The sequence below is a fragment of the Rattus rattus genome, chromosome 12 (assembly GCF_011064425.1).
Source record: "Rattus rattus isolate New Zealand chromosome 12, Rrattus_CSIRO_v1, whole genome shotgun sequence".
Taxonomy (NCBI): domain Eukaryota; kingdom Metazoa; phylum Chordata; class Mammalia; order Rodentia; family Muridae; genus Rattus; species Rattus rattus.
This window is the reverse complement of record NC_046165.1, coordinates 63,696,823-63,723,838: the sequence shown is the minus strand read 5'-3', so window position 1 is coordinate 63,723,838 and position 27,016 is coordinate 63,696,823. Positions and strand designations below refer to the sequence as shown.

General features: G+C 47.0%; 1 protein-coding gene across 1 annotated transcript in view; it reads left to right on the top strand.

Moving 5' to 3' along the window:
• Positions 1 to 27,016, top strand: part of Spata13 (spermatogenesis associated 13) — a 71,918-nt gene that overhangs the window by 17,389 nt on the left and 27,513 nt on the right. Inside the window, exon 3 of the mRNA XM_032917697.1 lies at positions 1,506 to 1,650. Coding sequence (XP_032773588.1) covers positions 1,506 to 1,650 — 145 coding nt within the window. The remainder of the gene's footprint in view (positions 1 to 1,505; positions 1,651 to 27,016) is intronic.

Below are 27,016 nucleotides of genomic sequence, written 5' to 3'. Positions count from 1 at the left end.
AGTCCCAGAACAGTTTATATAATAACTTACATGCCCAGTTCCACATTGAAAGCATGCTAGGTACTTTCTTAAACTACCTGTAAAATTCCCTGGAAAAAGAAATTCTATATTGGGCTTGAGCTGTGTGTTAAAGAGTTTTTCTTGCCAAGCTCGGCACAATGTCCTGCTTGTAGCAAACACTCAAAAACCCTTGATTAATTCAGTTGAGTTGAATTCTTCAAGTCAAATTATAAGCCCAATGTGGTGGCACACAGCTGTGACCCCAGCTCTTGGGAGAGGGGAGTAGGGGGGTGAGGAATTCAAGGTAATTCAGCCAAGGGAGACCAGCGTGGGTTATGAGACCTTGCCTCAGAAATAAGCAAAAGACACAAGCAAAACTGAAGTTAAAGATACTACACGGTCTTTAAGATCCTTTTGTTTTACGGTGCTCCAATTTTTGGAAATATTCCTAACTAAACTAAAGCAAATTGTAATGTATCTAAACACAAGTCACAGGTGAGGGAAGGCTGAGATACTTAGAACACATGTTGTTTCTGAACGTCAAAATAGTATTGTGTCCAGACATAGTGCTTGTGCCTATAATTCTATAGTTCAAGAAACTGAGGCAGAGAACTTTGAGATTGAGGCCATTCTGGTTTACAGGCGAGACCCTGGTGTACACCCCTAAAACACAGGAGGAGACAGTTCAGTGGTTAATGGTTCTTACTCCTCTTATAAAACACGTGTGTGAGCAGCTCACATCCACCTATAAAACTGCAGTACCAGGGGATCAGACACCCTCTTTGGGCCTCTGCAAGTGCCCACTCATAGGATGAACACACACACACACACACACACACACACACACACACACACACACACACACAAAAGCACGCATGCACGCACACACTATGTAAAATAAAAAATATTTTAATGATTTATTTTTTTTAACTTTATGTGCATTGGTGTTTTGCCTGCATGTATGTCTGTGTGAGGGTGTCAGATCCCTGGGACTAGAGTTACAGATAGTTGTGAGCTGCCATCCTAGGTGCTAGGAATTAAATCCAGGTCCTCTGGTAGAACAGCCAGTACTCTTAACTCCTGAGCCATCTCTCCAGCGCCCCCTCCCACATAAATTCTTTTTAAATAAAAGCAAAGTCCCTGGAGATCTGTGACCATGCCTATGCGCTGTGGTCCAGCCCTTGCATCCTCACTGGTCACTGTACTTTCACTGCTGCTGCCTCAGCCTTCCTCTCCCTCAGAGGCCTCTCTCTCTCCTGGTTCCCCACCGGCATGTCTCTCACAAGTGGGAAGAAGTGTGACAGAGCCAGCTTTGAGGCTGCCTGTTAGAACTTTAGAACAGCCTATTGCCACTGAGCTTGGTGGCAGCTGCAGCTGCTAGTGGGGTTTGAAGAGACACTCCACATCTGTCAGTGGCTTCAGGGCGAGAACACAGAAATGTTTTGTGGCTCGCAGGAGCTGAGACTTCCTGGCACCTTCTCACAGCTTCTCACTTCCTTTCACAGCCAGCAGCCAGGCCTCCTGTGCCTGCACACCAAGTCCCACCCTACAAGGCTGTGTCTGCTCGCCTCCGGCCCTTCACCTTCTCCCAGAGCACTCCCATCGGGCTGGACTGTGTGGGGCGTCGACGGCAGATGAAAACATCCAATGGTGAGTCTTGGGGCTTCCCCTGTGCCCTGGAATTTTTCCTCCGGGATTAGGGAGCCTGAGGCACCAGGGGATTCTGCACTTTTCCCATCTTGCAGCCAGGACAGTGTGGCAGGTGTTGTCTGGGTTACTCTGGATTTCAAACTCCTGTCAAGTCCCCACCTACATCTGAGTTGCCGCAGAGGCCATGCCAATGTAAACCGATGACTAGGCTAGAGACCTAAGGTTCTGGTGTGGAGAGTATTTTTTGTTGTTGTTTTGAGGCTGTAGGAACACTGTGCTGGACCTCTCCTAGCTTCTGCCAGCCTCAGGGCTCCCTGGCTGGCCCATGCAGCCCATCTCCACCTGTACACTCTGTGGCACTCACCCTGCTGCAAAGCCATGTGCCTCCTTTTGTAAGGACACCAAGTCTCACTAAAATGCTCCCCCTCCTTGCCCCAAGATCCTCATCTTAACTCGCCACCTGCAACTACTGTGTTTCCATCTAGGTCACATTAGGGGTCTGGAGAAAGGGTGTCATCATCATTGGGGGTTTCAGTTCAATCAAAGTGATTGAGCAATTGTACCAATGTCTACCATGCCTGCACGTGCTCAGACACCAACAAAGACCAGAAAAGCATGTAAAACCCTAGGTTGTTAGGAACAGAGAGGGTTTCCCCTCAACCTCCACATACAGCCAAAGAGCCTGTATCTGGTTTATGTAACTTTTTTTTTATGTATAAAAGAAAACCAGAGACAAAAATCTTTGGGTTCTTTGGTTGAAGACAGCAGAACTAACTGACTAGTTTAAGAAAAGGGATGTGGGGGTGCATGGCTAATATGTCATTCATTTGGTGGAGTGCTGGCCCAGCATTCACAAAACCCTGAGTACAGGCCCTAAGATAAATCGTGCAGAGTGGCACATCTGGGGAATCTCAGCACTTGGGAGATGGAAGCAGGAAAACCAGAAGTTCAAGGTCCTCCCCGGGTACGGAGAAAGTTTGAGGCTAACTTGGGCTACTTAAGACTCTGAATTGGGAAAAAGGAAAAAAGAAAAGATGGTGCGGTGGTACATGCCTGTAATCCCAGCACTTAGCTCTTTGAGTTTACAGCCAGCCTCATCTATAAAGCCAGTTCTAGGATAGCCAAGGCTCTATAGAGAAGCCTTATCTAGAAAAACCAAAAGAAAAAAGAAAAAAAAAAGAAGGGAGATGAATTAGGGTGTTGGGTGCTCCCAGAAAAAAGCATTGATATTAGGATGGCTCCTAGTAGTCACAGAACAAGAAGCAGTGTCACAGAAGGTTGGACATGGTACTGCCAGGAAAAGGGGAAAGGTTAGCCTGCCCTGCTCTCGTGTTGTACTTATAAGAGTCAGGATGGAATCTCTAGCTGTCTGAGCTCAGTGGTGTGTTCATGGTGTAGGTGATGGGACAGGGTCAAGGGCTAGGAGTCCACTTGTGGACTCTGCATTTGTGTAGGTGTTTAGTCCCCTGCCATCAATGTTAGTACAGGAGAAGGGTGGGCCTTGCTCCCAGAACAGCACCCAGTGGTGTCAGGAACAGATCAGTCCTGAAAAGGTCCTCCCTATCTTCCTCTATAGTGAGCATCTGCTATGTGTCAGAGAGCAGTGAACAAAACAGAGACCGTCCAGCCCTTAAAGCTTTGTGAGAGGAGAATGATAATTTATTAGGGTGGGGGATACCATGCAGGAGAAGACAACAAGGTGGGGGATACTCTTAGCCAAACCATGTCACCCCACAGTGCTGTTCCTATACCATTTACAGAGTTAGCCCACTGGAAATATTGAGAAGAGTTATACCTTCATTGAGCATGCCCAGGCTCCTCTCCCTTGAGCCTGAACCCATGCTACATGTTCCAGCCCCAGCCTTTTCATGACCTAGTCACCAGACTTGAACAAATGTGCATATGCTATTTACACTGTCCTAGTTTTATGAGCCATCTAGAGACAATTTCAAGTATTCAAGAGAATGTGTGTTTGTTATGTGCTAAGGTTACTAATTTAAGTAAAGGAACTTGAGTATCCACAGAGGAGCTTGTTGTCCAAAAGGCCCTTGGATACAGAGGGGTACTATACACTCCAGCATTTGAATAGCTTCTTGGTAGGATTCCCTAAGTCACCAGTGATGCCTGTGAGAAGATGAGGAGGAGTAGTGGAGAACAGGAAGGGGCAGAAATGACCCTGAGTATTAGCCTGGGCGATGAGGAAGAGGTATGAGGTCTCCTGGAACAGCAGCAGATGCTCCACCGAGGTTCAACAAGGAGACCAGAGTGACTGAGCTCAGGAAACATGGATAGAAGAGGGCACTGTGGTCAGAGGTAGTGACTAAATGGAAGGCATCTCATCTCCTAAGGACCTGGGATTCTGAGTACAATAGGGAGACATTGCTAATTGGAAATGGTGGGTTCTAGTTTTTGCTCCAATTGAAAACAATAACAACAGAGCTGGGCATGGTAGGATACCCCTTTAATCCCAGCACTCGGGAGACAGAGGTAGGTGGATCTGAACTTGAGGCCACCTTGGTTTACAGAGTGAGTTCCAGGACAGCCAGAGTTATACAGAGAAATCCTGTCTTGAAAAACAAAACAAAAGCAAAACGTGTGTGTGTGTGTGTGTGTGTGTGTGTGTGTGTGTGTGTGTGTGTGTGTGTGTGTGTCTGTGTCTGTGTCTGTGTCTGTGTCTGTGTGCGTGCACACGCGCACATATCTGTGAGCACAAACATACCATACAGTGTATGCCATATGTGTATGGCAGTGGGTCCTGCCTTGTGCTTTAGAACGGAAGGATGGCCAGGCCTATATGGTGGTGCATGTCTGTAATCTCAGGAAGCCAAGTCAGCCAAGTTAGCTTGGGCCTCACTGTGATTTCCAGGTTAGCATGAGCTATACATCAAAATCCAAAAGATGAATAAAAGTTAAAGATTAAAATCAGAGAGAGCGAAGGAAAATAGCATGTACAGTAGTTTGGAGTATGGCAAATAAAGAGAAGAAAGCTGAATATAAGGCTACTGAGTCCTACCGACCATCCTCAGTGTCAGTGACCACAAAGGCCACCCACAATTCCCATCGGTGTCCATTTCCCTGAAGCAAGGGGAGGCTGAAATGACTAGCTTCGGCTTTGTCTGACTCTGTGGCTAGAGCTGGGCTGTCCCATGAAGGACGGCTCCTCTTGGAGATGAAATTCAGTTTCTACAGAGCGTGCTCCTGGGAGGAAAATGTTTTGGAGTGTGCTGTGGCAGAGGAAAGTAGCCGCTTCTATGTTTACCGATGGTTTCCGGCTGTGGCTGAGCACCCCCTGGCAACATGAGTCACAGGTTCACAGCATGTCCCCCTGCAAGGGTATCCTGGCAGCAGCAAGCTTCCTAGGCTATTGATTATACTGAGGTGGTACTGGATGTGAGCCAGTCCCTGGGAAGTCGTAGGTGGCATCTGGGAGATGCCAGGGCTGTCTAGGAGCCTCTGGTGAGGCCAGTGAAGGGTCATGAATAATCTGTGTCCAGCCCAAGTGCCTTTTTCAGTGAGGACAAATCATTGCCTGCTTCTGTTATAAAAATGTCCATTGTAATCAGCTTTCCACAAGTAGCTATCTGGTTCCTACAGAGAACCCTGTCATTAACCCTGCTGAGGGCAGGCCCTGTGGTCTAGCTCAGACTGGGCTTCCTTTCTACAGCCATGGCCTGGTGGGTGTTTTGTTTTATCCTAAGTCCACTGAGCTATGCATCAAGACGAGTAGAGATCATTAGCCTATGTCTGCATGGGGAGCATCACGCCCGCATGGTTATTAACAGCGTCTTTTGTGTCTTTCTGTAAGCTTCGAGGGGCTTCTGATATTCACACCCCTGGCACCACATCAAGGCGTAGCCATCCTCTGCCTAGGCATGCACGTTTGCAGGCTTACTCTGTATAAAGAAGTAAGAAGCGAGTCTTCCACTGAGAGTTTCTCTGTCCTGGGTGGAGGTAAACGATAGAAGCCTGTCAACAGCAAAATGACTCACTTAGTAAAATATCTGTGCAGAGATGACCTGCTCTATGGGAACCCCGGATGCAGGGGTCTGGGTTTCCCTGTCACAGTGGCTGATGCACATATTTTCTGCTTCATTAGTCAAATGATTACCTTAATGGAGGTGCTTGTCAGCTTTGTTAGGGACCCCAAGATCAGGGAGACATAACCAGAGACTTCATGGGTCAGGCCATGACCTTTGTGCTCAGGACAGCAACCACCCACTATCCCATAACATATGCTTCACTTGCATAGCATTTTAGGTCTCCATGGCAACAAAGGCATCTCTGGTCTAGATGCCTAATCAGTCTGTAGCTTCTAGAAGCTTCCACCATGCTCCCTTGCTGACTTGTGGCTCCTATTGGACCATTTCCTACCCCTCTGTCTGCCTAGTTAGGGATCCTTTCTTTCTAGATGTTAGGATGTTACATTAGTTACTTTTATGATTCCTTATAATGTGAACAATGTATGTAAGGTCATCATAGCTTACCGTTCTAAAGGGATAAGAGTCCAACCTGACAGATGTGGGAGACTGGGGACAGCAAGCAGCGTGCAGCATGCATGGCAGCAGGAGCAGGAAGCTGACAGTGCAGATCTTCAAACACAAAGCAGAGCAAACTGGAACTGGGGCAAGGCAGTTAGGGCAGGCCTCGACCGTGATGTAGTTCCTCTAGCAAAGCTGCACCACCTTCCCAGATCATGTGACCACCTGGGCACCAGGTCTTCAAGTGCGTGAACCTGGGGAGGAACATTGTCCGTTCTAACCACCACATTCCACTACCTGACCCCTGTAAGACTCATGATCATATCGAATGCAAAATGCATTTTGTCCCACAGTCCTTTAGTCTGAACACTGTCTAAAAGTCCAAGTCAGGGTTTGTTTGGTTTTGGTGTTTGTTTGTTTGTTTGTTTGTTTGTTTGTTTTTAAAGACAGGGTTTCTCTGGGTAGCCTCAGTTGTCCTGGAACTTGCTCTGTAGACCAGGCTGGCTTCCAGCACAAACATCCGACTACCCCTGCCTCCTGAGATATGTGCCACCACTACCTGGCTTCAAGGTAATCTCTTAATTGTGACCCTACACATACACACACACACACACACACACACACACACACACACACACACACACACTAAAAAGCAAAGTAGACACTTTGAACATACAGTGGCACAGAATGTATACTCTCTGCTGGTTAGTTTTGTCAGCGTGACTCAAACCTACACATAGCTGGGGAGAGGACTTGAGAAAATGCCTCCGTAAGATTACTTGCAGGCAAGTCCGTAAGGTATTCTTGATTAGTGAGTACTATAGAAGGGTCACTGTGGGCAGTGCCATCCCTGGGCACTGGTCCTAGAAAGCAGGCTGAGCAAACTGTAAGGAACAAGCCAGTAAGCAGCACCCTCCATGGCCTCTGTGCCAGGTCCTGCTTCCAGGTTCCTGCCATGGCTTCCCAGGGTGATGGACTAAAACCTATAAGATGAAATAAACCCTTTCATCCTCAAGTTGCTTTTGGTCATGATGTTTACCACAGCAATAGAAACCCTGATGGAGACAGATTTCCATTCCAGGAGGGAGGATTTGGGGGACAGGGGAAATCCTAGACTGCTTAGGATGGCGGCTCCCTCGCTTTGCTGCCTGCAGCATACTCTTGGGCAGAATTCTCTCCCTCGCGTGCAGCTCTCCTTGGGTGACGTCTCATAGTCTGGCATCTCCAACATCCAGTACTCTCCACCGCAACCTAGGCTTCACCATCATAGCTTCACGCAATGGCCTCTCACAGCCTCCTTCCCTCTTCACGCAGGGGCTCCCTGCCACACACTGCCTGGCTTCAGTGGCCCTCTGAGGCTGGGGAGGGAGGATCTATGACCCCTTCACTCTTGCATTCTTCATGCCTCAGAATCCAGCACCACTCGGGCAACACCGTCAAGTTCCTGTCAGCTTGGGATAGAGCTTGGCCCCCTCAAGCCATAGTAGCAGATGCTTTGCTTTGCTGTTCCTTTTTGGGAATAGGGAAACAGTTTAGGTCTTTCTCTCTCACAGGTTGGAAGCTTTCAGATGGTGCCATCTTGCATTTTAGATATTTCGTCACACTTGCAGACTGCACATGCATTATTAATTATCAGTAGTAACCACACCACAGATTCTACATTATGTTGTCTTGAAATTTTCTCCATCAGATAAGAGTCCACTTTTAAATTTACCCTCAGGCAAATTCTTAGGACAAGGGTAGAAAGCAGCCATATTTGTTACCAAAATATCAGAAGAATGACCTGTAGCTCAGCTGCTGTTAAAGTTCTTAATGCTCTCTGAAAACACTTGAGCTGAGCCTCTATGTTCTCTTTGATCTCGGCACTCCTCTGAGGATAGACCACCACGCTCTGCCTGCTGCATTCAACTGCTTTTCTAGTCCAAAATTCCAAAATCTTCTACATTCTTACCCCACACCCCCATGTCAACATGCTCAGGGCCTTTGTAATCATCCCACTCTTGATACCAAATTCTGTTCTAGTTACTCTACCATGACCAACAGCAGCTTACAGAAGAAAGCTTTTATTTTGGCTATGGTTCCATCCTAGCAGGAAGAGGTGAGGCACGGCAGCAAGAACATTCCTTCCACAGCAATTGGGCCTTCAATAGCATGACACAGAGTGTGAACAGAATCTAGAAAGGCTATGAACTCTCAAAGTTCATCTCCCAGTGATGTACTTCCCCCAGCAAGGCTGCACCACCTCTCTAAACAGTACCACCTTCTGGGGAGCAGGTATTCTTGTATCTGAGTCCACTGGGGACACTTCTCATTCTAACCATCACAGAGGTGTTTGGCATACCAACCAGCCAAGTTCTGAAATGACTTCCAGCTTTATGAGCCTATGGATTGAATACAGATACTCCCCCAAAAAGTTTAACTGGTTTAATCAAAGTCACATTCATTGATAGAGTGTGTGAACATTGCATGGGGTCCCGATATCAGCAAACCACTTAATTAAAGAGACCTTTTTGAGGCTAGACATGACAGCAGACACCTATAATCCGGCACCAAAGAGGCAGAGGCAGGAAAATAGTGAGTTCAGTACCAGCCTGAGCTATACAGCAAGGCCTGTCTGGAGAAGCCCCAAACAAATTAAAAAGACTGTGGCTGAAGAGATGGCTCAGAGGTTAAGAGCACTACTGCCTTGCCAGAGGATATGAATTCCATCCCCAGTACCATAGGATGGCTCACACCTATCTGTAACTCTTGTCCCGAGGGATCTTTTATGGCCTCCACATATACAAGATGCAGAGACACATGGGGGCCAGGCACCCATACACCTAAAATAAAGATTAAATTATAACACAAACATTTAAATATCTAAGAGCCAAATTGGGATGTTTTCGTAGGAACTGAACTGTGACAACATGAATCATTAGTTTTGTTAGCTCGGGCAGTGACTGTATCAGCTCTTGTGGGAGGGCTGGGGCATCTAAGTGCCTTCTAAGGAAGAGTTAGCAGTTACTGTCTAGGCCTGGCTTCTCTTTAGTGGAAGAATGGGAGAGAGAAAGCAACAGAATCACAGACAAAAGATAACCAGGAAGCTAGTTTACAGTCCTGCAGTTATTTAAGTTGTGTGTGCAATGTGTGAATGTGTATTCTCTCTCTCTCTCTCTCTCTCTCTCTCTCTCTCTCTCTGTGTGTGTGTGTGTGTATTCATTCTCCATAAAGTTAAATAAGAGATTTGTTTTTATATGCTCCAGAAAAGTTGATGAGAAATCGTTGAGATGAACTCTGAGACATGCTGGTGATCACTCGGCCTCTGTGAATGCCTAGAAGCATATTTCCTCCTCCCTGGTCGGGCATTGTCAAAATATGCAGAAGCAGAGGTATCCATGTTCGGTGGTGGAGCACATACCCAGGGTGCCCGACGTCCTGGGTTCCATCCCGGTCACCAAGGAAAAGAGAAAGAACGGTATCTGTGGCTGTGGTTTTCTCAAGATCTAGAGATGTGAATGTTTCTTATTCCACTTTTCTCTTTTCTGTTGTTGCTATTATGTTTTGTTTGAACCTAGGCTGATCTCAAATTCAGGATCCTTCTACTTCTGCCTCTCAAGTGCTGGGATTATAACTGTACGACCACACCCAGCTAACTGACTTTCATTCTTCCTTTTTTTTTTTTTCTTTAAGAAACACCTGTGCTGAGCTGGAGAGATGGCTCAGGGGTTAAGAGTACTAGCTGCTCTTCTAGAGGTCCTGAGTTCAATTCCCAACAACCATCTATAATGAGGTCTGGTCTGGTTCTGGCATGCAGGCATATATGCAGGCAGAACACTGTATACATAATAAATAAGTCTTAGAGTAATTACAAAAACATCTGTGCTTTCTTAGTGAAATGATTTCTCTTCTCAAGTTTGCCACTGTGTGCTGTGCTTCTGGCTAGTAACAGCCTTAGCTCTGTGTGAGGGAAGCCACGTGGGCAGTCCTGAGAACTGCCTTTCTGTTATTGGGTGTGGTGCTGGTGATAAAACTGAGGAAGGCTGATCATCACAGTGGCACTTAGCAGTGTTGTACACTCACCAGTGACTTTATAAAAGTTCACTGATAAAGCTGCTGTGGGCAGCTGGGTAGTTCAAGCCTGTAACAGCACTCAGGAGGCTAAGGCATGAGTTTAAGGAATTTAAGGCTAGTGTGGGCCAAATAGTGAAACTACACTATCTAGGTTCTGGGGATAAGTCCCAAGGCCTTGAGCATGCTACTTACACAGTGATCTGTCACTGACCGACATTCCCAACCCATTAATTAATTCATTAAATTTCACTTCGAGTGTGTCCCTAAGTTTTCTGGTATAGAAATTAATCCTGGTTCTGCCTCCTAGTCCCATGCTCCCAGAAATAAGATTCAGACTCAAACTATATTTACAAATACCTTAGCCATATAGCTAGGCTCTACTCGGGTTAGATATAACTGGAGATAGCCCATCTATTTTAACGTACACTTTGCCCTGTGGCTGCTCACCTGTGCTCAGGTTCCATGCGTCCGTCTCGTCACGTCTTCCTGGTGAATCTTCCTGCTCGGGCTCTATCCCAGAATCTTTGCTCTCTCCTGAATGTCCCACCTCTGTTTTCTACCTAAGCCATAGACCGCAGGCTTTTTAAATTGGCAGGTGATGCATCCATACAATACACATGGTAGTCTCTATATCCTAGGCTAGCCTTGGACTCATCGTGTATCCTGGACAGACCTTAAATTTAACATCATCTTGCCTCAGAATCCTAATTGCTAAGATACAGCCATGTGCTAGAATGCCTAGCCTTCACAGTCCTCCTACCTTAAGCACACACACACATGCACACGCACACACACACACACGCACACACACGTACACACACATACACACACTCTCACTCACTCACTCATTCATCCACATACAGACGTGTATGTAATATAAATCTCACACACATGAAATCATATCTAGGCTGAGAATGGCAGAGCACCCTTCTGATCTTAGCACTTAGGAGATGGAGGTTGAAGGGTTGAGAATTTAAAGTCAGACTGTGCTGCATACTCCTCCCCTTATTAAAAAAATATCTTATTCTTAATTATGTGTATATGTGGGCGCAGTTAACATGTGAGCGCTGTGCCTGAGGAGGAGGTTGGATTTTCCTGAGTTACAGGCATTTGTGAGCTACTGATGGGATTGCTGAGAACCAGACTCCCGTCTTCTGGAAGAGCATTCCCAGCTTTTAACGGCTAGACCATCACCTCAGCCCTCTTATGATTTGAAAAAGCACTTTAGTGCAACTCAGCGGGACACTTGCTTAAAATGTGGGTTCTATCCCCAGGTTGCTTTAATTAAATAAGTCAATAAGGCCTCAGTTAGTCAGCACGGTGTGTTAAAGCACTGCTTGTTAGTAAGAAGTAACTGGCGAGAGTGCTGAGGTTGGTTAGTGCAATAATAGAGAAAAACCATCTCTCCTGGAGGTGAGTGCAACTTTTGCTTCTGTTTTAGAGTGTTTTGTTTCGTCTGCCGCTGCTCCCAAGTGCTGGGATTGTGAGCACACGCCATCATGCTGGGCTTGCTTTTCCAGCCAAAAGAATCAATTAGCTATAGTTAATTAATTGTGTGCAAATAGATAGGGTGGCTAGGGGACAACTTGTAGGAGTCCAGTTTCTCTCTTGTCTGTGTGGGTGCCAGGGATTGAACTGAGGTTGTCAGGCTGGTGGCAAGTGCGTTTGCCTGCTGAGATAGGCCTCTCTCTGTCACCCAGGCCTCTGACAACAATCTTCCCGCTTTAACTTCCCAATTGCTGGAATTACGGGTGGGAGCCACACACCCACTGTGAATTGACCTTTTATGGCTTTATAACCTACTCCAGTAATCACTCATTACTTAATTACATTTGTGTGTGCCTGTGTGTGTGTGTGTGTGTGTGCGTGTGTGACTGCCCTCACTCCAAGTTAGGAAAGAGGATCAACTCAGTCTAGATTCCTACTGTACCACACTGGACCTGTCAGTCTTCCTCAGAAGACCATGCATTTCTAGCAACATTGGCATCACCATACAAATAGAAACAACTGCAATTTCAGTCATCCCCTGCCGCAACCCCTGCCCGGGTTCCAAACCAGGGCCTTGCATATCCCACAGCTGCCCTACTGAGCCGTGTCCAGCCCTTCACCTCCAGTGCTTTCTAAGGCATGATACAGATAAAGACCAACTTTATCTACAAAGGATACATGGGTAAGATCACAGCTGCCCTTCTTACCTGTGTGATCCACACTTACAGAACAAATCTCAGATAAAAAATATTTGGAAGAAAAATTGCAAAGACTTGGTAGAGTGACTAGAAACATTGTCCTCATTACTCTACAAATAACCCAGCGTGACGTCCTTTTACACCATGTTTACACTGTCTTAGGTGTTGCAAGTCAGCTAGGAATGATCAAAATCTGGAAGAGGATGTATATAAATTCTGTCTTAGGGATTTGAGCATCCCAGGGGGCTAGAAATCAGCCCAAGGCAGATGTGGAGGGAGCTGGCCAACTGTCTGTGAGCCACACCAGCACAGCCAAAGACTGGTGTGAGGGCTGAGCTTTGGAAACCTGCTCTGAAGTTTTTAAAATGCCATGTTCGACTGTTAGGAAGAAATTAAGTAAGGTTGGAGCAGTACACACACACACACACACACACACACACACACACACACACACACACACACACACACACACACACACCCTGCACCACGAAGATCGAAGCTAAGAGAACAGGAGTTTGAGACTAGTCTGAGTTCCATGGGGGCTCATTTCAAACAGGGAAAGTATTATAGATGGGATTGGTCACTGTTTTTACAGTGGTCTACAAAAACAGTACAAAGCTAGAACTAAGCAGGGGGAGTGAGATTTGCATTCTCAACATAAATTTCTTTTTTTAATTGTTTTCTTTGTTTGTTTGGTTTACATTTCTGAGGCAGTGTCTCTGGAGCCCAGCTAGCCTGGAAGTCACCGTGTAGGACAGGCCAGCCTGGGATTTAAGGCAACCTTCTAGCTTCTCCTTTCTCAGTGCTGGAATTACGGCTGAGTGTCTCATATTTCTCCTGTGAGAACTGTTTTTAATATTTTTCTTCATGATTTTCTTTTCATTTGATGGGTGTGTATATGCACATGTATGTATGTATGTATGTATGTATGTATGTATATGCACATATGCATATGGATCTCAAGTACCTGAGGAGGCCAAAGGTATCGTGGCCTCTTAGAACTGGAGATGTAGGCAAGCAGTTCTGAGCCTTGGGACAGAGTTGCTGGGTATCAGATCAAGTCCTTGGCAAGAGCAGTACACGGTACAAGCCCCAGGGAATGAAAGTCACCCAGCCGGTGGGCACTTAGGGGATCTGAAAACATGAGCATTCCCTCTGGGGGTTCCACTGGCTAACCACTTAGGTGACTTTCCAGCCTTTGGGGGGCCTTTTTAAAGAAACCTCCCGCCCTAAAAGAAGAAATGGCAGTGTCTTCTACCACAGGAAAACCGAGCTGCTTTTCACACAATTGACACAGCAGTTTCCCCACTATTACCTCTGTGGAAAAACTTGCCAGGAGCATTTGCTAGGTCCAGGAGGATGGTCAGAAGAGGTAGCTGGGAGCTCCGGTGCCATCGTGCCATTGTTCTAAGTGGATGGGTCAAAGAAGAAACGTGGGGTGCCCAGCAGGGATGCGTAGGCTCAGCCTTGTAGGAGCCCTGTGAGATGCGAGCCACACTAGCATTCCCTTTGGGGTTCTGCTGCTACCTCCCTGTCTCCCCTCTCCCTGGGCCCCGCCCCCCGCCCACCTGGCTAAGCATCTGCCCAGCGCCTCCCTGGTTTGCATCATCTGCTGAACATTTACTCTGCAGATTAAAGCGTGGTTTATCTAAATAGGAAAATGTGCCGGCTCCTTCCCAGTGTTTAAGGGCCAACAGTTTCAAAATTCAATCGTGTAAACACGGGGACACTCCCAGATGTTCTCATTTGACAGTGAAATGTACACCTAGCTCAGAAGCACGGAGATTTATGGACATTTATTTTCTTTCCCTGGTGTCAGTTGTAAGAACACCCTCGAACTGGCCTCGGTGTTCGGCTGTTTGCTGTGTTTTTTGAGGCAGGCCTGGTACTGACAGAGATGAGCCTGCCTGGTGTACATGGTGCCTGGCACTGATTTAATTTTTTTTTTAATGAACAATTGGTAAGTTTGGAACTTTTAGGAACTCCTGTCTGACCAGCTGTGAGGGCCTTTCTGATATCATCTCTGGAAGGGCCCTGGCCCTGGCTATTCTGAGACTTTCTGGGTTGGACTGTGGGGCTACCGTCTTCTGCTCCCTGTAGCTGGGGAGGGACGCCTGGCCTAGGATAGAGGCCAGGGCTAGGCCCGAGCCTTTACTTTTGTTTGTTTCTCCATCTGTTTTTTTTTTTTTTTTTTAATGTTTTTGATTTATTTATTACATGGAAGTACACTGTTGCTATCTTCAGACACACCAGAAGAGGGCATCAGATCTCATTTACAGATGGTTGTGAGCCACCATGTGGTTGCTGGGAATTGAACTCAGGACCTCTGAAAAGAGCAGTCAGTGCTCTTAACCACTGAGCCATCTCTCTAGCCCCCTCCATCTGTCTTACTTGGGTTTCGTTTTCTTCCTTTCTCTTTTGTTTTGTTTGTTTATAAGTTAGATTGTAAATGTGCTGTGGCTTCATAGAAACTTCTTTTTAAAAAAACCAATGGTGGCCTGGTGGGACACTCCTGTAACCTAGCACTTGGGAAGATCAGGGATTCTAGGGTATTGGCTCAGAGGCTGAGACTGTATTGGGCAATGTTAAGACCCTGCCCCAAGAACAAATAGGGAAGATACATTGTGCATCTATGACATTATCAAAGAATAATCAAATATTAATTAACAAAACAAAAGCCAGGCGTGACGGCTTATATCTGTGATTTCAGCCCTTGGGAGACGATGTCTGTAATCTGCTCTTGAGGCAGCCAGATTGTAAGGAAATCAGTGGATCTGGCTACAGAGTGAGTTTCAGGCCAATTTCAGAGACAGTGGAAGACTGAGACAGGGAAAGCCTAGGGAGATGGCTAAGGGGTAAAGTGCTTGCTGAGGAAATAAAAGGACCAGAGTTTCAAATCCCTAGAATCATGGTAACGTTTGGGGGTGGTGTCACATACACCTCTAACCCCAGTGCTCCTACAGGAAGATAGGAAATGGAACAGGAGAGACCCCGAAAGCTTACGGGTCAGCTGCCCTGGCCCCCACAGAGGGAAAACAAGATAGCCTGTCACAAAACAAGATGAAGGCGGGAAGTGCCATCCACAGTTTCCTCTGACCTCTGTCCACATTGGTACTCTGTCATGTAGTGTGTGTGTGTGTGTGTGTGTGTGTGTAAGAGAGAGAGAGAGAGAGAGAGAGAGAGAGAGAGAGAGAGAGAGAGAGGGAAAGAGGGGTGGGGGAGACGAACAGACACAGACAGACAGGGATAGAAAGAGAGAGACAGAGATGGAAATTTTTAAACTCTGTCCCTCCTATAAATGAGACCCTTTGTCCTACAGAGTGTTCTACCTTGCTTCCTTTTTTCCTGTGATAAAAACCACAACCAAAAGCAGTGGGAGCCCACTGGGGAGTGGGAGGGGGTGGTTAATTCACTCCCATGGTTCTGAGCAGAAATCAGATTGTTTTGTTCAGTTTTTTTAAGAGGACGGATGGATGGGTAGGGGTGGATCTGGGAGGAGCTGGAGAGGGGGTGAGTGTGATCAAACACGTTGTGTGCGATTCTTAAGGAACTACTATAAAAATGAGAAGAGGAAGAAAATCAAGGGGTCTGTACTCAAATTGCCACACCAGTCACTTCTGTGCTAAGACACCGGAACTTGGAGTCATGACTGACCCGTCATGGTGTGGATTGGGCAAGAACGCGTGTGCACAGGAAGAGTGTCAAAGGTGTCCTTTGTCACCCGTGTTGATGAGGGTGAACAATTGCACCTTTACTGTTTGCAGCTGAACCGCTTATGATGCAAGTCTGTGTGGGTCAGTGTCTGTGCCTTGCTCCTGGTGGGAAGTTCTGAGTTTAAATAGCCCTGAGGCTTTGTCGGGGGAGGGGCTCAGAGCCCTACATAAACCTGAGTTTCAGCTACCAGAGGAGGGAGAGGCTGGGCAGCCAGGAGCTGCTCTGAGGTTGGAGCTGGCGTGAGGTGCTCAGATTTGGGTCTCAGAACCTTCCTTGGCCTAGATAGTGGAGTGGGGAGTGTCTGCCCCTAATTAGGTTGCCACATAGCTCAAAAGTAGGAAAAATGGCGATAGTGCTGGGGGAGTGAAGAATGGGAAGTCTAGAGAATTGTCCGGATGCTGTAGGCAAGGGAGGAGTCCATGACATTGGTGCCAGGGTGACAGGGAGCAGGTTCCCAGCCCTGTGGGCGGAACTGGAACCCTCAGCTTGGTCTTTATTAGGCCCCAGATCACAAGGCTGTCTTGAGGGAAGGAGGGACACAGGCTAAAGGTAAGGGTTTTCTGGACCAGGTTGGGGTAGGGGTGGGGGTGGGGGTGGGGGAGGGCAGGAGAAGACATTGACAAAAGTAGCAAATACTTGGGATAGGTAGATCCCCAGGAGCTTAGAGGAGCTCCTTGCTGCAAATGAGATTGAGCCCTGTCCCCACCCCCACCCCATTCCTTTGCCTGTAGTTTCTAGATACTCAAAGGCTGAGGCAGGAGGATTGCTGGAACCCCAGAATTGAAGACCTTCGTGCACACGTCAGGGAAACTGCATTTCAAGAAAAAGGTCAAAGGCTGACAAACTGGCCAGAATAAAAAAATTGCAGTCATGTGACTCAGGGCCTAGAGGAGCTCGGTGACCTAGATAAAAAGAGCCTTTGGGTTCTACACTAGAGCAGGACACTGAAGCCAGGGAGGGTCAGGATGTTACCGTGGCACTAGTTGATAAATTTTGCTAAACCCATGTGATACTCTCCTCATCTTATAGCTGAAAATATCCTGTAAGTGCCAAGGATCCATTTGTAGTGATTAAAAGAACTTCTAGCCCTGTGGGACAGCATCTGAGAGCTCATTAACATGAACGTGCTCATGTTCACCCTTGCTAAATGGTTTTGGTGCAAGTAACAACATGTGCATGTCAGGAAGTTCAGTCCCTGAGGAGGCTGTAGCTCTGCTGAGGAGAGCTGACCCAGGATGCCCACGGTCCTAGGTTCCATCCCTAGCGCCACAGTAGGGGCATTCCTTGATTTACTATTGTGCTGTAATCTCTGGTATTCATGAGACATCATCTGTGTTTCTATAAGATGTTTGTGTATTGACTGGCCATTTGGCAGTCCGCTGGAGATTTTTGCCTAGTTTTCACTTGTTCATGTGATATTTTCTTGTTGAGTTGTGTGGATTTAAAAAATATTATACTCTGGAAATGAGCGCAGCTCCCTGTCTTCCCCTAAAATGATGGGATTTATTCATAGGAACTTGTTCCTTGTGTCATGTTTTATTTGATTTTTCAGTTAAATAAATTGACATGTGAGAGGGTATAGAAGCATATTTCTTTGCAAAGTTTTGTGTGTGTGTGTGTGTGTGTGTGTGTGTGTGTGTGCGTGCGCGTGTGTGTGCGCGCGCGCGTGTGTGCTGGGGATCAAACACTGACTCTTGGCCTTGCTAGGCAAAGCACTCTTCCTGCTATGTCACACTCCCCTCCCCTCCTTTCTGCAAAGTTCTGTAGTACTCATGGTACATATGTATAATCCAGGTACTCAGGAGGCTGAGGCAGGAGGATCAACAGTTTAAGGTCAGCTTGGGCTACCTAGCAAGACCTTCTAAAACCCAGAGTTAAATTTAGTGTAAATCTTTGGAATTACTTTTCTTACATTTCTTTCTTTGGTGTGCATGTGCCACGGGATTCAAGTGGAGAGGTTAGAGGGCCGCACGCCGGAGCTGGTCCCACTTCCTTGTGGTTCTTAGGACTCAGGCACCTTTATGTCTTAGGGACCCTTGAAATTCTTGAACAACACAATGATCGTTTCCCCGCTTTTGCCTTAGTGTTGTGTGTATGTTCAAAAATCTGCTTCTAGTATTTTGGAAGCAATGGATTTATATATTGATAGTTTGTTTTAAAACAGGCCACATGTTTCTGTTTTTCTTTGGTACAATTAACAGAATGAAGTAGTGCGGTCGGGAGGATAGGAGACTTGCACGGCTAATCCAGCATCATTTGACCTGTCTTCTGTTGGAGTGATTTTCTGGTGAACAGATTATTGGGTCAAAAAGCCAGCATAGGATCCCACCCCTCCACTGAGTCCTTCTGGCCAGGGGCAAGTGACTTATCTCAGAGCCTTAAAATCATCGGTAAAGGGAGAACTGACTTCATCTCTGACTCAGAGCCAGAAACCTGGCCTGACACAGTGTGGGTGACTCTTGTGATCACTTAGGAGCACCCATGGGGCACGAGCAGTGAGCGTTTCAGCTGCTTATTTGACCACACCAGCCAGTGGCCCGTTCTGGACCAGCCGCCCTATCCACACAGTGGCTTAGAGCTCGGGGTAGGGCGCTCAGATACAGCTTGAGCTGATTTAAAACACATACACTCCGGTTATTAGGGGAATCTTTACTGAACCTTTTCCTTGATTCCTGTGACCCAAAACCTGAGTAACCACATAATTGCCTATGAATCACCTAAACATTTATTACCCTGAGACTCCATCTGGCATTTAATTAGAACGAAGGACAAAGAAGAAAGGCTATGTCCAGTGACTCCGGTGTGGGTCTCACATGTGTGACTCCTCCAAGTATAACTTTTATCAAGGCATTGGGGTGCATGACTGTCTTGTTATGCTGGAGATTGTGAGTTCGAGACCAGCCCGAACTGAAAAATGGTTGTCTAGCATGGCTTCTGCTTCCCCGACTCCCAGAAGTCCTCTTGGCTTGATCCTTATTATCATTATTATTCAGGGTGTGTATGCTTTGGTTTCTGTGCTTTGTTGTTTTCTAAAGTCTATTTTTCTGTACTGGGCATTCACTGGAGTGATGTAGCAGTCACGTGGAGGAAGGGCAGAATGTGTGGGATCCGGGTCGCTCCTATCCTACGGCTCCCAGGGACCAAACTCAGGAAGTCAGGCCCTGTGGTAGGCGGCTTTACCCTGCCTTGCCAGCCTCATTTGCTATTTTGAGACAGTCTCACTACATAGTACCCATGATGGCCCTGAAGTTGCCCTCCTGTCTCTAACTCTTACTAAGCTCTGCGGTTACAGCATGCCCCTCTATGCCCACCCTGCTGGGGTTACAGCATGCCCCTCCATGCCCACCCTGCTGGGGTTACAGCCTGCTGGGGTTACAGCATGCCCCTCCATACCCACCCTGCTGGGGTTACAGCATGCCCCTCCATACCCACCCTGCTGGGGTTACAGCATGCCCCTCCATACCCACCCTGCTGGGGTTACAGCATGCCCCTCCATACCCACCCTGCTGGGGTTACAGCATGCCCCTCCATACCCACCCTGCTGGGGTTACAGCATGCCCCTCCATACCCACCCTGCTGGGGTTACAGCATGCCTGGGGTTACAGCTCTCATATACCCACCCTGCTGGGGTTACAGCATGCCTCTCTATGCCCACCCTGCTGGGGTTACAGCATGCCCCTCTATGCCCACCCTGCTGGGGTTACAGCATGCCCCTCCATACCCACCCTGCTGGGGTTACAGCATGCCCCTCCATACCCACCCTGCTGGGGTTACAGCATGCCCCTCCATGTCAATCCTGCTGGGGTTACAGCATGCCCCTCTATACCCACCCTGCTGGGGTTACAGCATGCCCCTCTATGCCCACCCTGCTGGGGTTACAGCATGCCCCTCCATGCCCACCCTGCTGGGGTTACAGCATGCCCCTCTATGCCCACCCTGCTGGGGTTACAGCATGCCCCTCTATGCCCACCCTGCTGGGGTTACAGCATGCCCCTCTTTGCCAAGCCTGCTCCTGCACTTCTTTTATGCTGCTTATTCAAAAGTTTTCTTTGAATGAACAGTCCTAGCCAGACATGGCGGTTTGTATTCTACCTATAATCCCAGACGTTAGAACAAGACAGAACTGCTAAAAATTCAGAACTAACCCAGGCTACAGAGTGTAAACTGTGTCGGGTGGGCTTGGGGAGGAAGGAAATATAAAATCTGATCTCAGTTGCTTAGCATCTGAAAGGGTGACAGTTACTGGGCAGTGAGGACAGCTGGTTAAGGCTGTGTTGACCCCAGCTTTGTCCAGTGTAGAGGTCACGTGTCCTGTCCCACCGTCTCCTTCCCTGCCTGCGTTGTACTGCATGCCAAGGGATTATGAATGGCATTGGCTGTGCTTAACTTGTAAAAGAGGATGAATCCATTTACTTATCTGAAGGCACATCCTCGCTGCTGGTGTTTGGCTGGCTGCTAAGACTGGATGGCAGCATGCCGTCACCAGTTGGGAGATAGTGTGGATTCCACAGAGTCCGAGGAATCCAGAAATTGTGCTTCCTTTCAAAGCGAGGATTAGGAACTGGCCATAACTGCCCGAAGCCTGCTGCCCCTAGGCCGAGATTACAGGAGCTCTAGTAACCACTCCCCAGCTGGTATTTCGTGGTTTATCATTGCCTATAATCAAGGGTTTTAGAAAGGAACAGAGTGTTCTGTCTCGGTCTCAGAGGAACATGATAAGGAATTTAACTTTTTATTATTTTTTTATAAGGTACAGGGTCTTGCTTTGTATGTAACCTAGACCGGCCTGAGCTCTCAATCCTGCACCAGCCTCCCCAGTGCTGGGGTTATAAGCACGCACCCCCTGTCCAGCTTAGAATTTAACAGTTTGCAGCAAACTCACACAGAGCTTTCCAGCTCCTAGCAGTTAAAACCATCTCTGTTTCACGTCTAGTGTTTGTTCCAGTCGTTGTAAAATAGAATCAGAAAGGAGAACCTTCCAGGAGACCATGTGTTTAATGTCCAAGTTTCAGAAAGCAACTTTTAATAAATCTTTTAAAAGATTTACTTATTTCACGTATGCGAGTACACTGTCTCTGTCACACCAGAAGAGGGCATCAGATCCCATTACAGATGGTTGTGAGCCACCATGATGTGGGTGCTGGGAATTGAACTCAGAACCTCTGGAAGAGCAGCCCAGGCTCTTAATCGCTGAGCCATCTCTCCAGCCCCCAGAAAGTGACTTTTAAAGAAGAGAGAATATTAAACGCCCTAGGAAGGACACACACACACACACACACACACACACACACACACACACACACACACACACACACAGAGCAGTCGTCCTGGGTCCCTGTGACCATTGATCTTTTTTTTTTTTTTTTTTTTTTTTTCTATTTTTTTTTTGGAGCTGGGGACCAACCCAGGGCCTTGCGCTTGCTAGGCAAGCGCTCTACCACTGAGCTAAATCCCCAACCCCGTGACCATTGATCTTACAAGAGAGGGAACTTGAGGCCTGTGTGTACCTGTGGACTTTGCCCAGCTCAGCTGTCACACTGAAGATGTCAGGAATGACGCTGGCACACAATCCAGATCATACGGGGATAGGGTTTTAAATAACTGGAGAAATACAGACAAGAAGATAAAGGGGTGAAGTGTATCCTTCACCTATAACTTGAGGTAGTCCCCCTGCCTCAGACTTCTCTAGGCAGCATCTTTTTTACAATTTTACTTTCATTTATTTATTTTGAATAATTTTGGCTGGTATTTAAATGCCTGAGGCCAAGGGAGCCATGTCTGAGTTTAGCCACTATATTCCACTGCCTCACCCCTGTGATCAGATAACTCAATGTGCTTTTAGTCCAACTTGAAGGCCCCTCATTGTCTTTCACAGTCTCAGTGCTTTTTAAAAGTCCAGCGTCTCCTCTTGGGACTGAAGCCATCTCGTAAATATACCCTCCAGTAAGATCAAAAAGGAAATTACATACTTCAACATATAATGAATGCCACAGAATACATGTTACCATTCCAAAAGTGAGGAATGGGGACATAGTGGGCAAAGACTGGACCATAGAAGACTGAAATCCAGCAAAACAAACACCAACTCAGTAGCTCCCTGTCCAGGGTCAAAGGCTCAGATGTCTGTGCCCCCTGCAGCTTTGCTACCTTCAATCTCTGTCTCTGTGTCTCCTCAGCCCCCCGCCCCTCCCACATTCTGACTGGTTTCACTCCCTCTGTGCTGTGTGCAGCTTCTCCCCCGCAAATGTCTCACAACTCTGGCATCTTCAACATCTGGAGTCTCCGCTGCAAACCAGGCTTCATTTTCACAGCTTCATACAATAGCCTCTCACAGCTTCCGCCCTCTCGGCCTTCAGGCAGAAGCCTGTCATAAGTGGCCCTCTGAAACCGAGGAGGAAGAATCAATGGCCTTCACTCTTAAACCCTCCGTGCCTCTAAAGCCAACACCACGTGGACAGCACTGCCAAGTTTGGCTGCCACTTCGAATGAACCCTGCCCCACTTGAACCTCATTAGCAGCAACTTTTTACACTTTTGCTCTCTAGGAGCAGACAGTGCCTTAGGCCCTCTTTCACAGTTTGGAAATTGAGTTAGGTGGAGGCTTGCCTGAGGACACCTTTTCCTCTTTCCAGTGAGGAGCCTTAGGCTTCTTCTGAATGGCCTTAATCTCTAAAACTGCAGCCTCGTGCTTCAGAAGTGTCTTCCAAACTGTAGATTGTGTGTTTCTTTAGGACCTGCATGCTCTTTTCTCACTGTGGACCTCCATAAGCATTATAAAAAATAACCATACCACTAACTCAATATTAAACTGTCTTGACATGTCCCTCTCCAGAGAAGTTAGTCCATTGCTGTTTAACTTAGCCCCAGGAAAGTTCTCAGGTCACAGGCAAAAGTCAGCCCGATTCTTTGCCAGATATCATGTGCATAGCTCCTAGCTATTTTTCCCTCTGAAACATCTTGACCTGGGCCTCCATCATCCACATGGCTCGCAGCATTCAACCCTTTTTTTAGTTCAAAATCTTCCAGAAAATAGCATGGACATCAACAGCCCTCTTTCTGGTCCCAATTTCTGTATTACTTAGTTTCCTGTTACTTGATAACATACCATGAACAAGGTAACTTAGAAGGAAGAGTTTATTTTGGCTTATGGTACTAGAGGGATGAGTCCAATCACTACGGAGAGGACATAGCCTCAAGTCCAAGGCAGGGCAGCAGGAATAGGAGGCTGAGGTACCACATCTTCAAACTCACCCATGAGGCACAGAGAGCCAACTGGAAACAGGTGGGACTGTACACTCTGAGAGCCCACCTCCAGTGACACATTTCCATCAGCCGGAAGGAACCCACTAAACTCCCCCAATAGCACCACCAACTAGTGACCAAGTGTTCAGATGCCTGCGTCTCTAGGGGAAATTTCTCATTCAAACCACAGCAAGGCCTGTGCCACCCTGCCTGTCATACTTTCCAAGCATTTGCTATCACTATGTGATGTGGGAATCCATTTCTTATGAGTTATTTTTTGACTTGGTGTCCTCTGTGTTGCCTACTACAGTAGATATACAAAGGGACACATTTCTTTGAAAGAACAAGACTAATTTTCACCTTGTTTGAGGTTTGTTTTTGGAGCACTGGCAAATGTAGGCTGTAATCCCCAAACATTTTGTAAAAGTCCTAAAGTCAAACCCGTTTGCTCTATACTTTTTCCCCCTCAGCCTGTGCAGATGTGCGCACACCTGCGCAAGTGTGTGTGCCTGTGTGGAGGCCAGAAGCAACACTGGATATCTTCCTCAAACTCTCTTCACTTTATTTCTGAGACAGGGTCTCTCATTGGTCGGTCTGAAACTTGCTCCCAAACCCTAGGCCTCACACATGCCGAGCCTCTCCATCACTGAGCCACACGCCTTCCAGTCTTACGTCAACATCTGAAACTGACTTGACTTATGTCTGTTTCGCCTTCATTTTAGGTTGCTTATTTTGTTCGTTTTAATGTGTATGGGTATTTTGTCTGCATACATGTATGTTGACCAGATGTGCTCATGTTATCCAAGGATGTCCAAAGAGGACATCAGATCCCTGGTCTTAGAGCTGTAGATGGTTTCAAGTCACTATGTAGGGTGCTGGGAATTATACCTGGTTACCAGGAAAAGCAACCAGTTCTCTGGACCACTGAACTCAAGCCCCTCGTCTGGTTTTTAATTAAATGAAATTTATTTCCAGTTGTTCTGGAGGCCAGGAATTTCAGTGTCAAACTTCCAGAACCAGATGAGGGCTCTCTTGCTTGTATGAAGAAAGATGAAATATAACATGTGACCAGAGCCTATATGATGTGGAATTTTGTTTGTTGATATTTGTTTGTTAACAATTTATTATTTATTTTATATACATTGGTGTTCTGCCTGCATATATGTCAGGTGAGGGTGTAAGATTCCCTGGAAATGGAATTACACACAGTTGTGAGCTGCCATGTGGGTACTGGGAATTGAACCTGGGTCCTTTTGTGAGAACAGCCAGGCTCTTAACTGCTGAGCTATCTCTCCAAACCTTTTCATTTATTTTTGAGGCAGCGTTTCTATCAGTCCAGGCTGGTATCTAAGTCACTTAGTATCTGAAGATGACCCTGAACTCTTGATCTCTCCTGCTTCAGCCTGCTAAGTGCAGGTGTGAGCCCCGCCCCCGTGTGTGTGTGTGTGTGTGTGTGTGTGTGTGTTTTTGCAGGTGATTGAATCCATAGCCTTAACTTGGGTGTACCCTAAGCTTTGGTACTGTTGAATTGATTTATTTTGAGGCAAGATCTCACTACCACAGATGCAGGCTAGCTTTGGACTTACTGTTCTCCAGAGTGAAGGCTTTACAGATATGCACCACCTGACCTAGCTTGATGCTGTGACTGCCCAGGGAACCTGGCTGTTTCTAGGATCCATGGGTATTTACAAGTTGCAGTGGCCCAGGACAGCTAACCTTTATCAGGAACCAGAGAAGTGGCCCAGATACTGAGTCAAATCTTTCAAACAACCAGGGGAGGGTCATGAGTGTCCAGCTCCCCTCCTCAGCACGTGAGGAAGCGGAAGCCAGGTGGAAACTTGCGTTAATCTAGTGAAGGAAGCAGTGGGTTGGCTCCCTCTGGTTTTGAAACACAAGCTTACGATCGCCCCTGCATTTTACCAGCTGCCTTTATCACTTGTTTGACCCATACGTTGAGGATGGTCACACGACCAGTGGTTTTGTGTGTATTAGCTTGTTATTCATAAAGTTTAAAAGACAGTGACTTCCTGTCTAGAAGAAATGAAGGCAGCGCACTGTTGACAGCCACGTCAAATGTAAAAGAATAGCCTGATAATTGCTGATTTGGGAACTACAGAAAAGCATGAAGGAATTAAAAATAACTCACCCTGTTATTTCATGGAACTGCTTTTAAAACAAAGCCCGTATTTCACATAGTAGCGGATACAAGTATTACTTTCATAAAGCATACACATACTTATTATGTGTCTATCTTAGTTTTTACACATACATTTTTTTAAACAAAAGTCCCTTCTTCAGTGATTCCATAAATTATAGTTAGTGTTATGTAGCATAACTCAAATTTTTGGCATTCCATGCTCTGAAATCTTAACTCCATTTCCAAACCCAGCAACCTCTGTGCTTTTCTCTCTGAAACAAACCTTTGGGAAAGTGCTCTGTGAGGTGAGGGCAGCCCTGGGGGCTGGTGTTGAAAGCAGCACTTTTCCCTCACTGCTGAGCCGCTCAGTGGATTTGCCTTCGTTTAGAATTTCCTCCCAAAAGCCAGCGCGTGGTGGTGTTGCTGGAGCCACTAAGCCTGAGTCACGCAGCAGGCTGTTAGTCTGGGCAGCTCTGGCCAGGAGAGCACACAGCAGTCAAGAGTTCCCGCAGCTGCCAGCCTGACCCGCCCGCCACCCTCCAGGATGAGCTGAGGACCTGCTTCCTTGGTCACACCCTCCACCTGCTGTGTGTGTTCAAACAGAAGGATGGTAGCTAGAGGAGAAATAGCACGGTTTTGGAGCCTGGAAAGCCTTCACATGGGTATGTGTGCAGTTCTCCCGTGGGCAGCATTGCTGCCTACTCTCTTTCTCAGCTGAGGCTCCCATTCTCCCTCTCCCTCTGCTCCCCCCTCCTCTCTAATCTGGCGTGAGTGTACCTGGAAGGAAAAGGGAGAGTCTCATTTTTCCCATGAGAGGGTCCCTCAGAGAAATCGATCTTGGGTGTGACAGGGCAGTCAGAATGAATGGTAGGGAGCAGGTGTGGACCACCTCTCGCGAGCCTCGGGATCGGGAGTTTGCTGCTTTGATTGCTACAGGGGGCTGTTTATGTTTGGCAAAATCTCTTTTCTTTTAAGAGGCGATCCCTGTGTGCCTGTGCGCCTGTGTGTAGAGATGTACAAGTGCTCCCTTCTGTGCTGGGGGGAGGGGGAAGGGCGAAAGCTGAGAATTGGTTTTAAAGTTTTACTGTTTTGAAAGTAATCTGGCCTAGTTCAGTTTGGGCATTACATTCACCTCATCTTACTGATAGTTCTTCATCAGTAACCGGACCAGACTCTAAATGTGCAAACAATGTTATTCTAGGAAGTTACAAACTGTAATCCATGCACTCCTAAGGAAATAAGAGGGGGGAGGGGGACTCACAGGAAGAATTCCCCCTTACTGCAGATGCTCTAAAAACAGCTTGTCTTTGGTCTTGCCTTAAATAGGTGCCAGGACGGTGTGCTGGGATGAATGGGAACTGTAGTTGACAGCTTGAAGGAAGGGCCAGCCAGCAGTGAGGCTGTCTGTAGTCGCTGCTTTCTTCCTTGTTTGGATAGCGTTCTTTGCCGGCCGAGACAGGACAGGGATGTGGTTATGGTTTCTGTCTCTGGCAGACTATCCAACAAGACTAGAGTGAGTGACAGGCTCAATCACAGCGCCCGCCATCAGACGTGGCA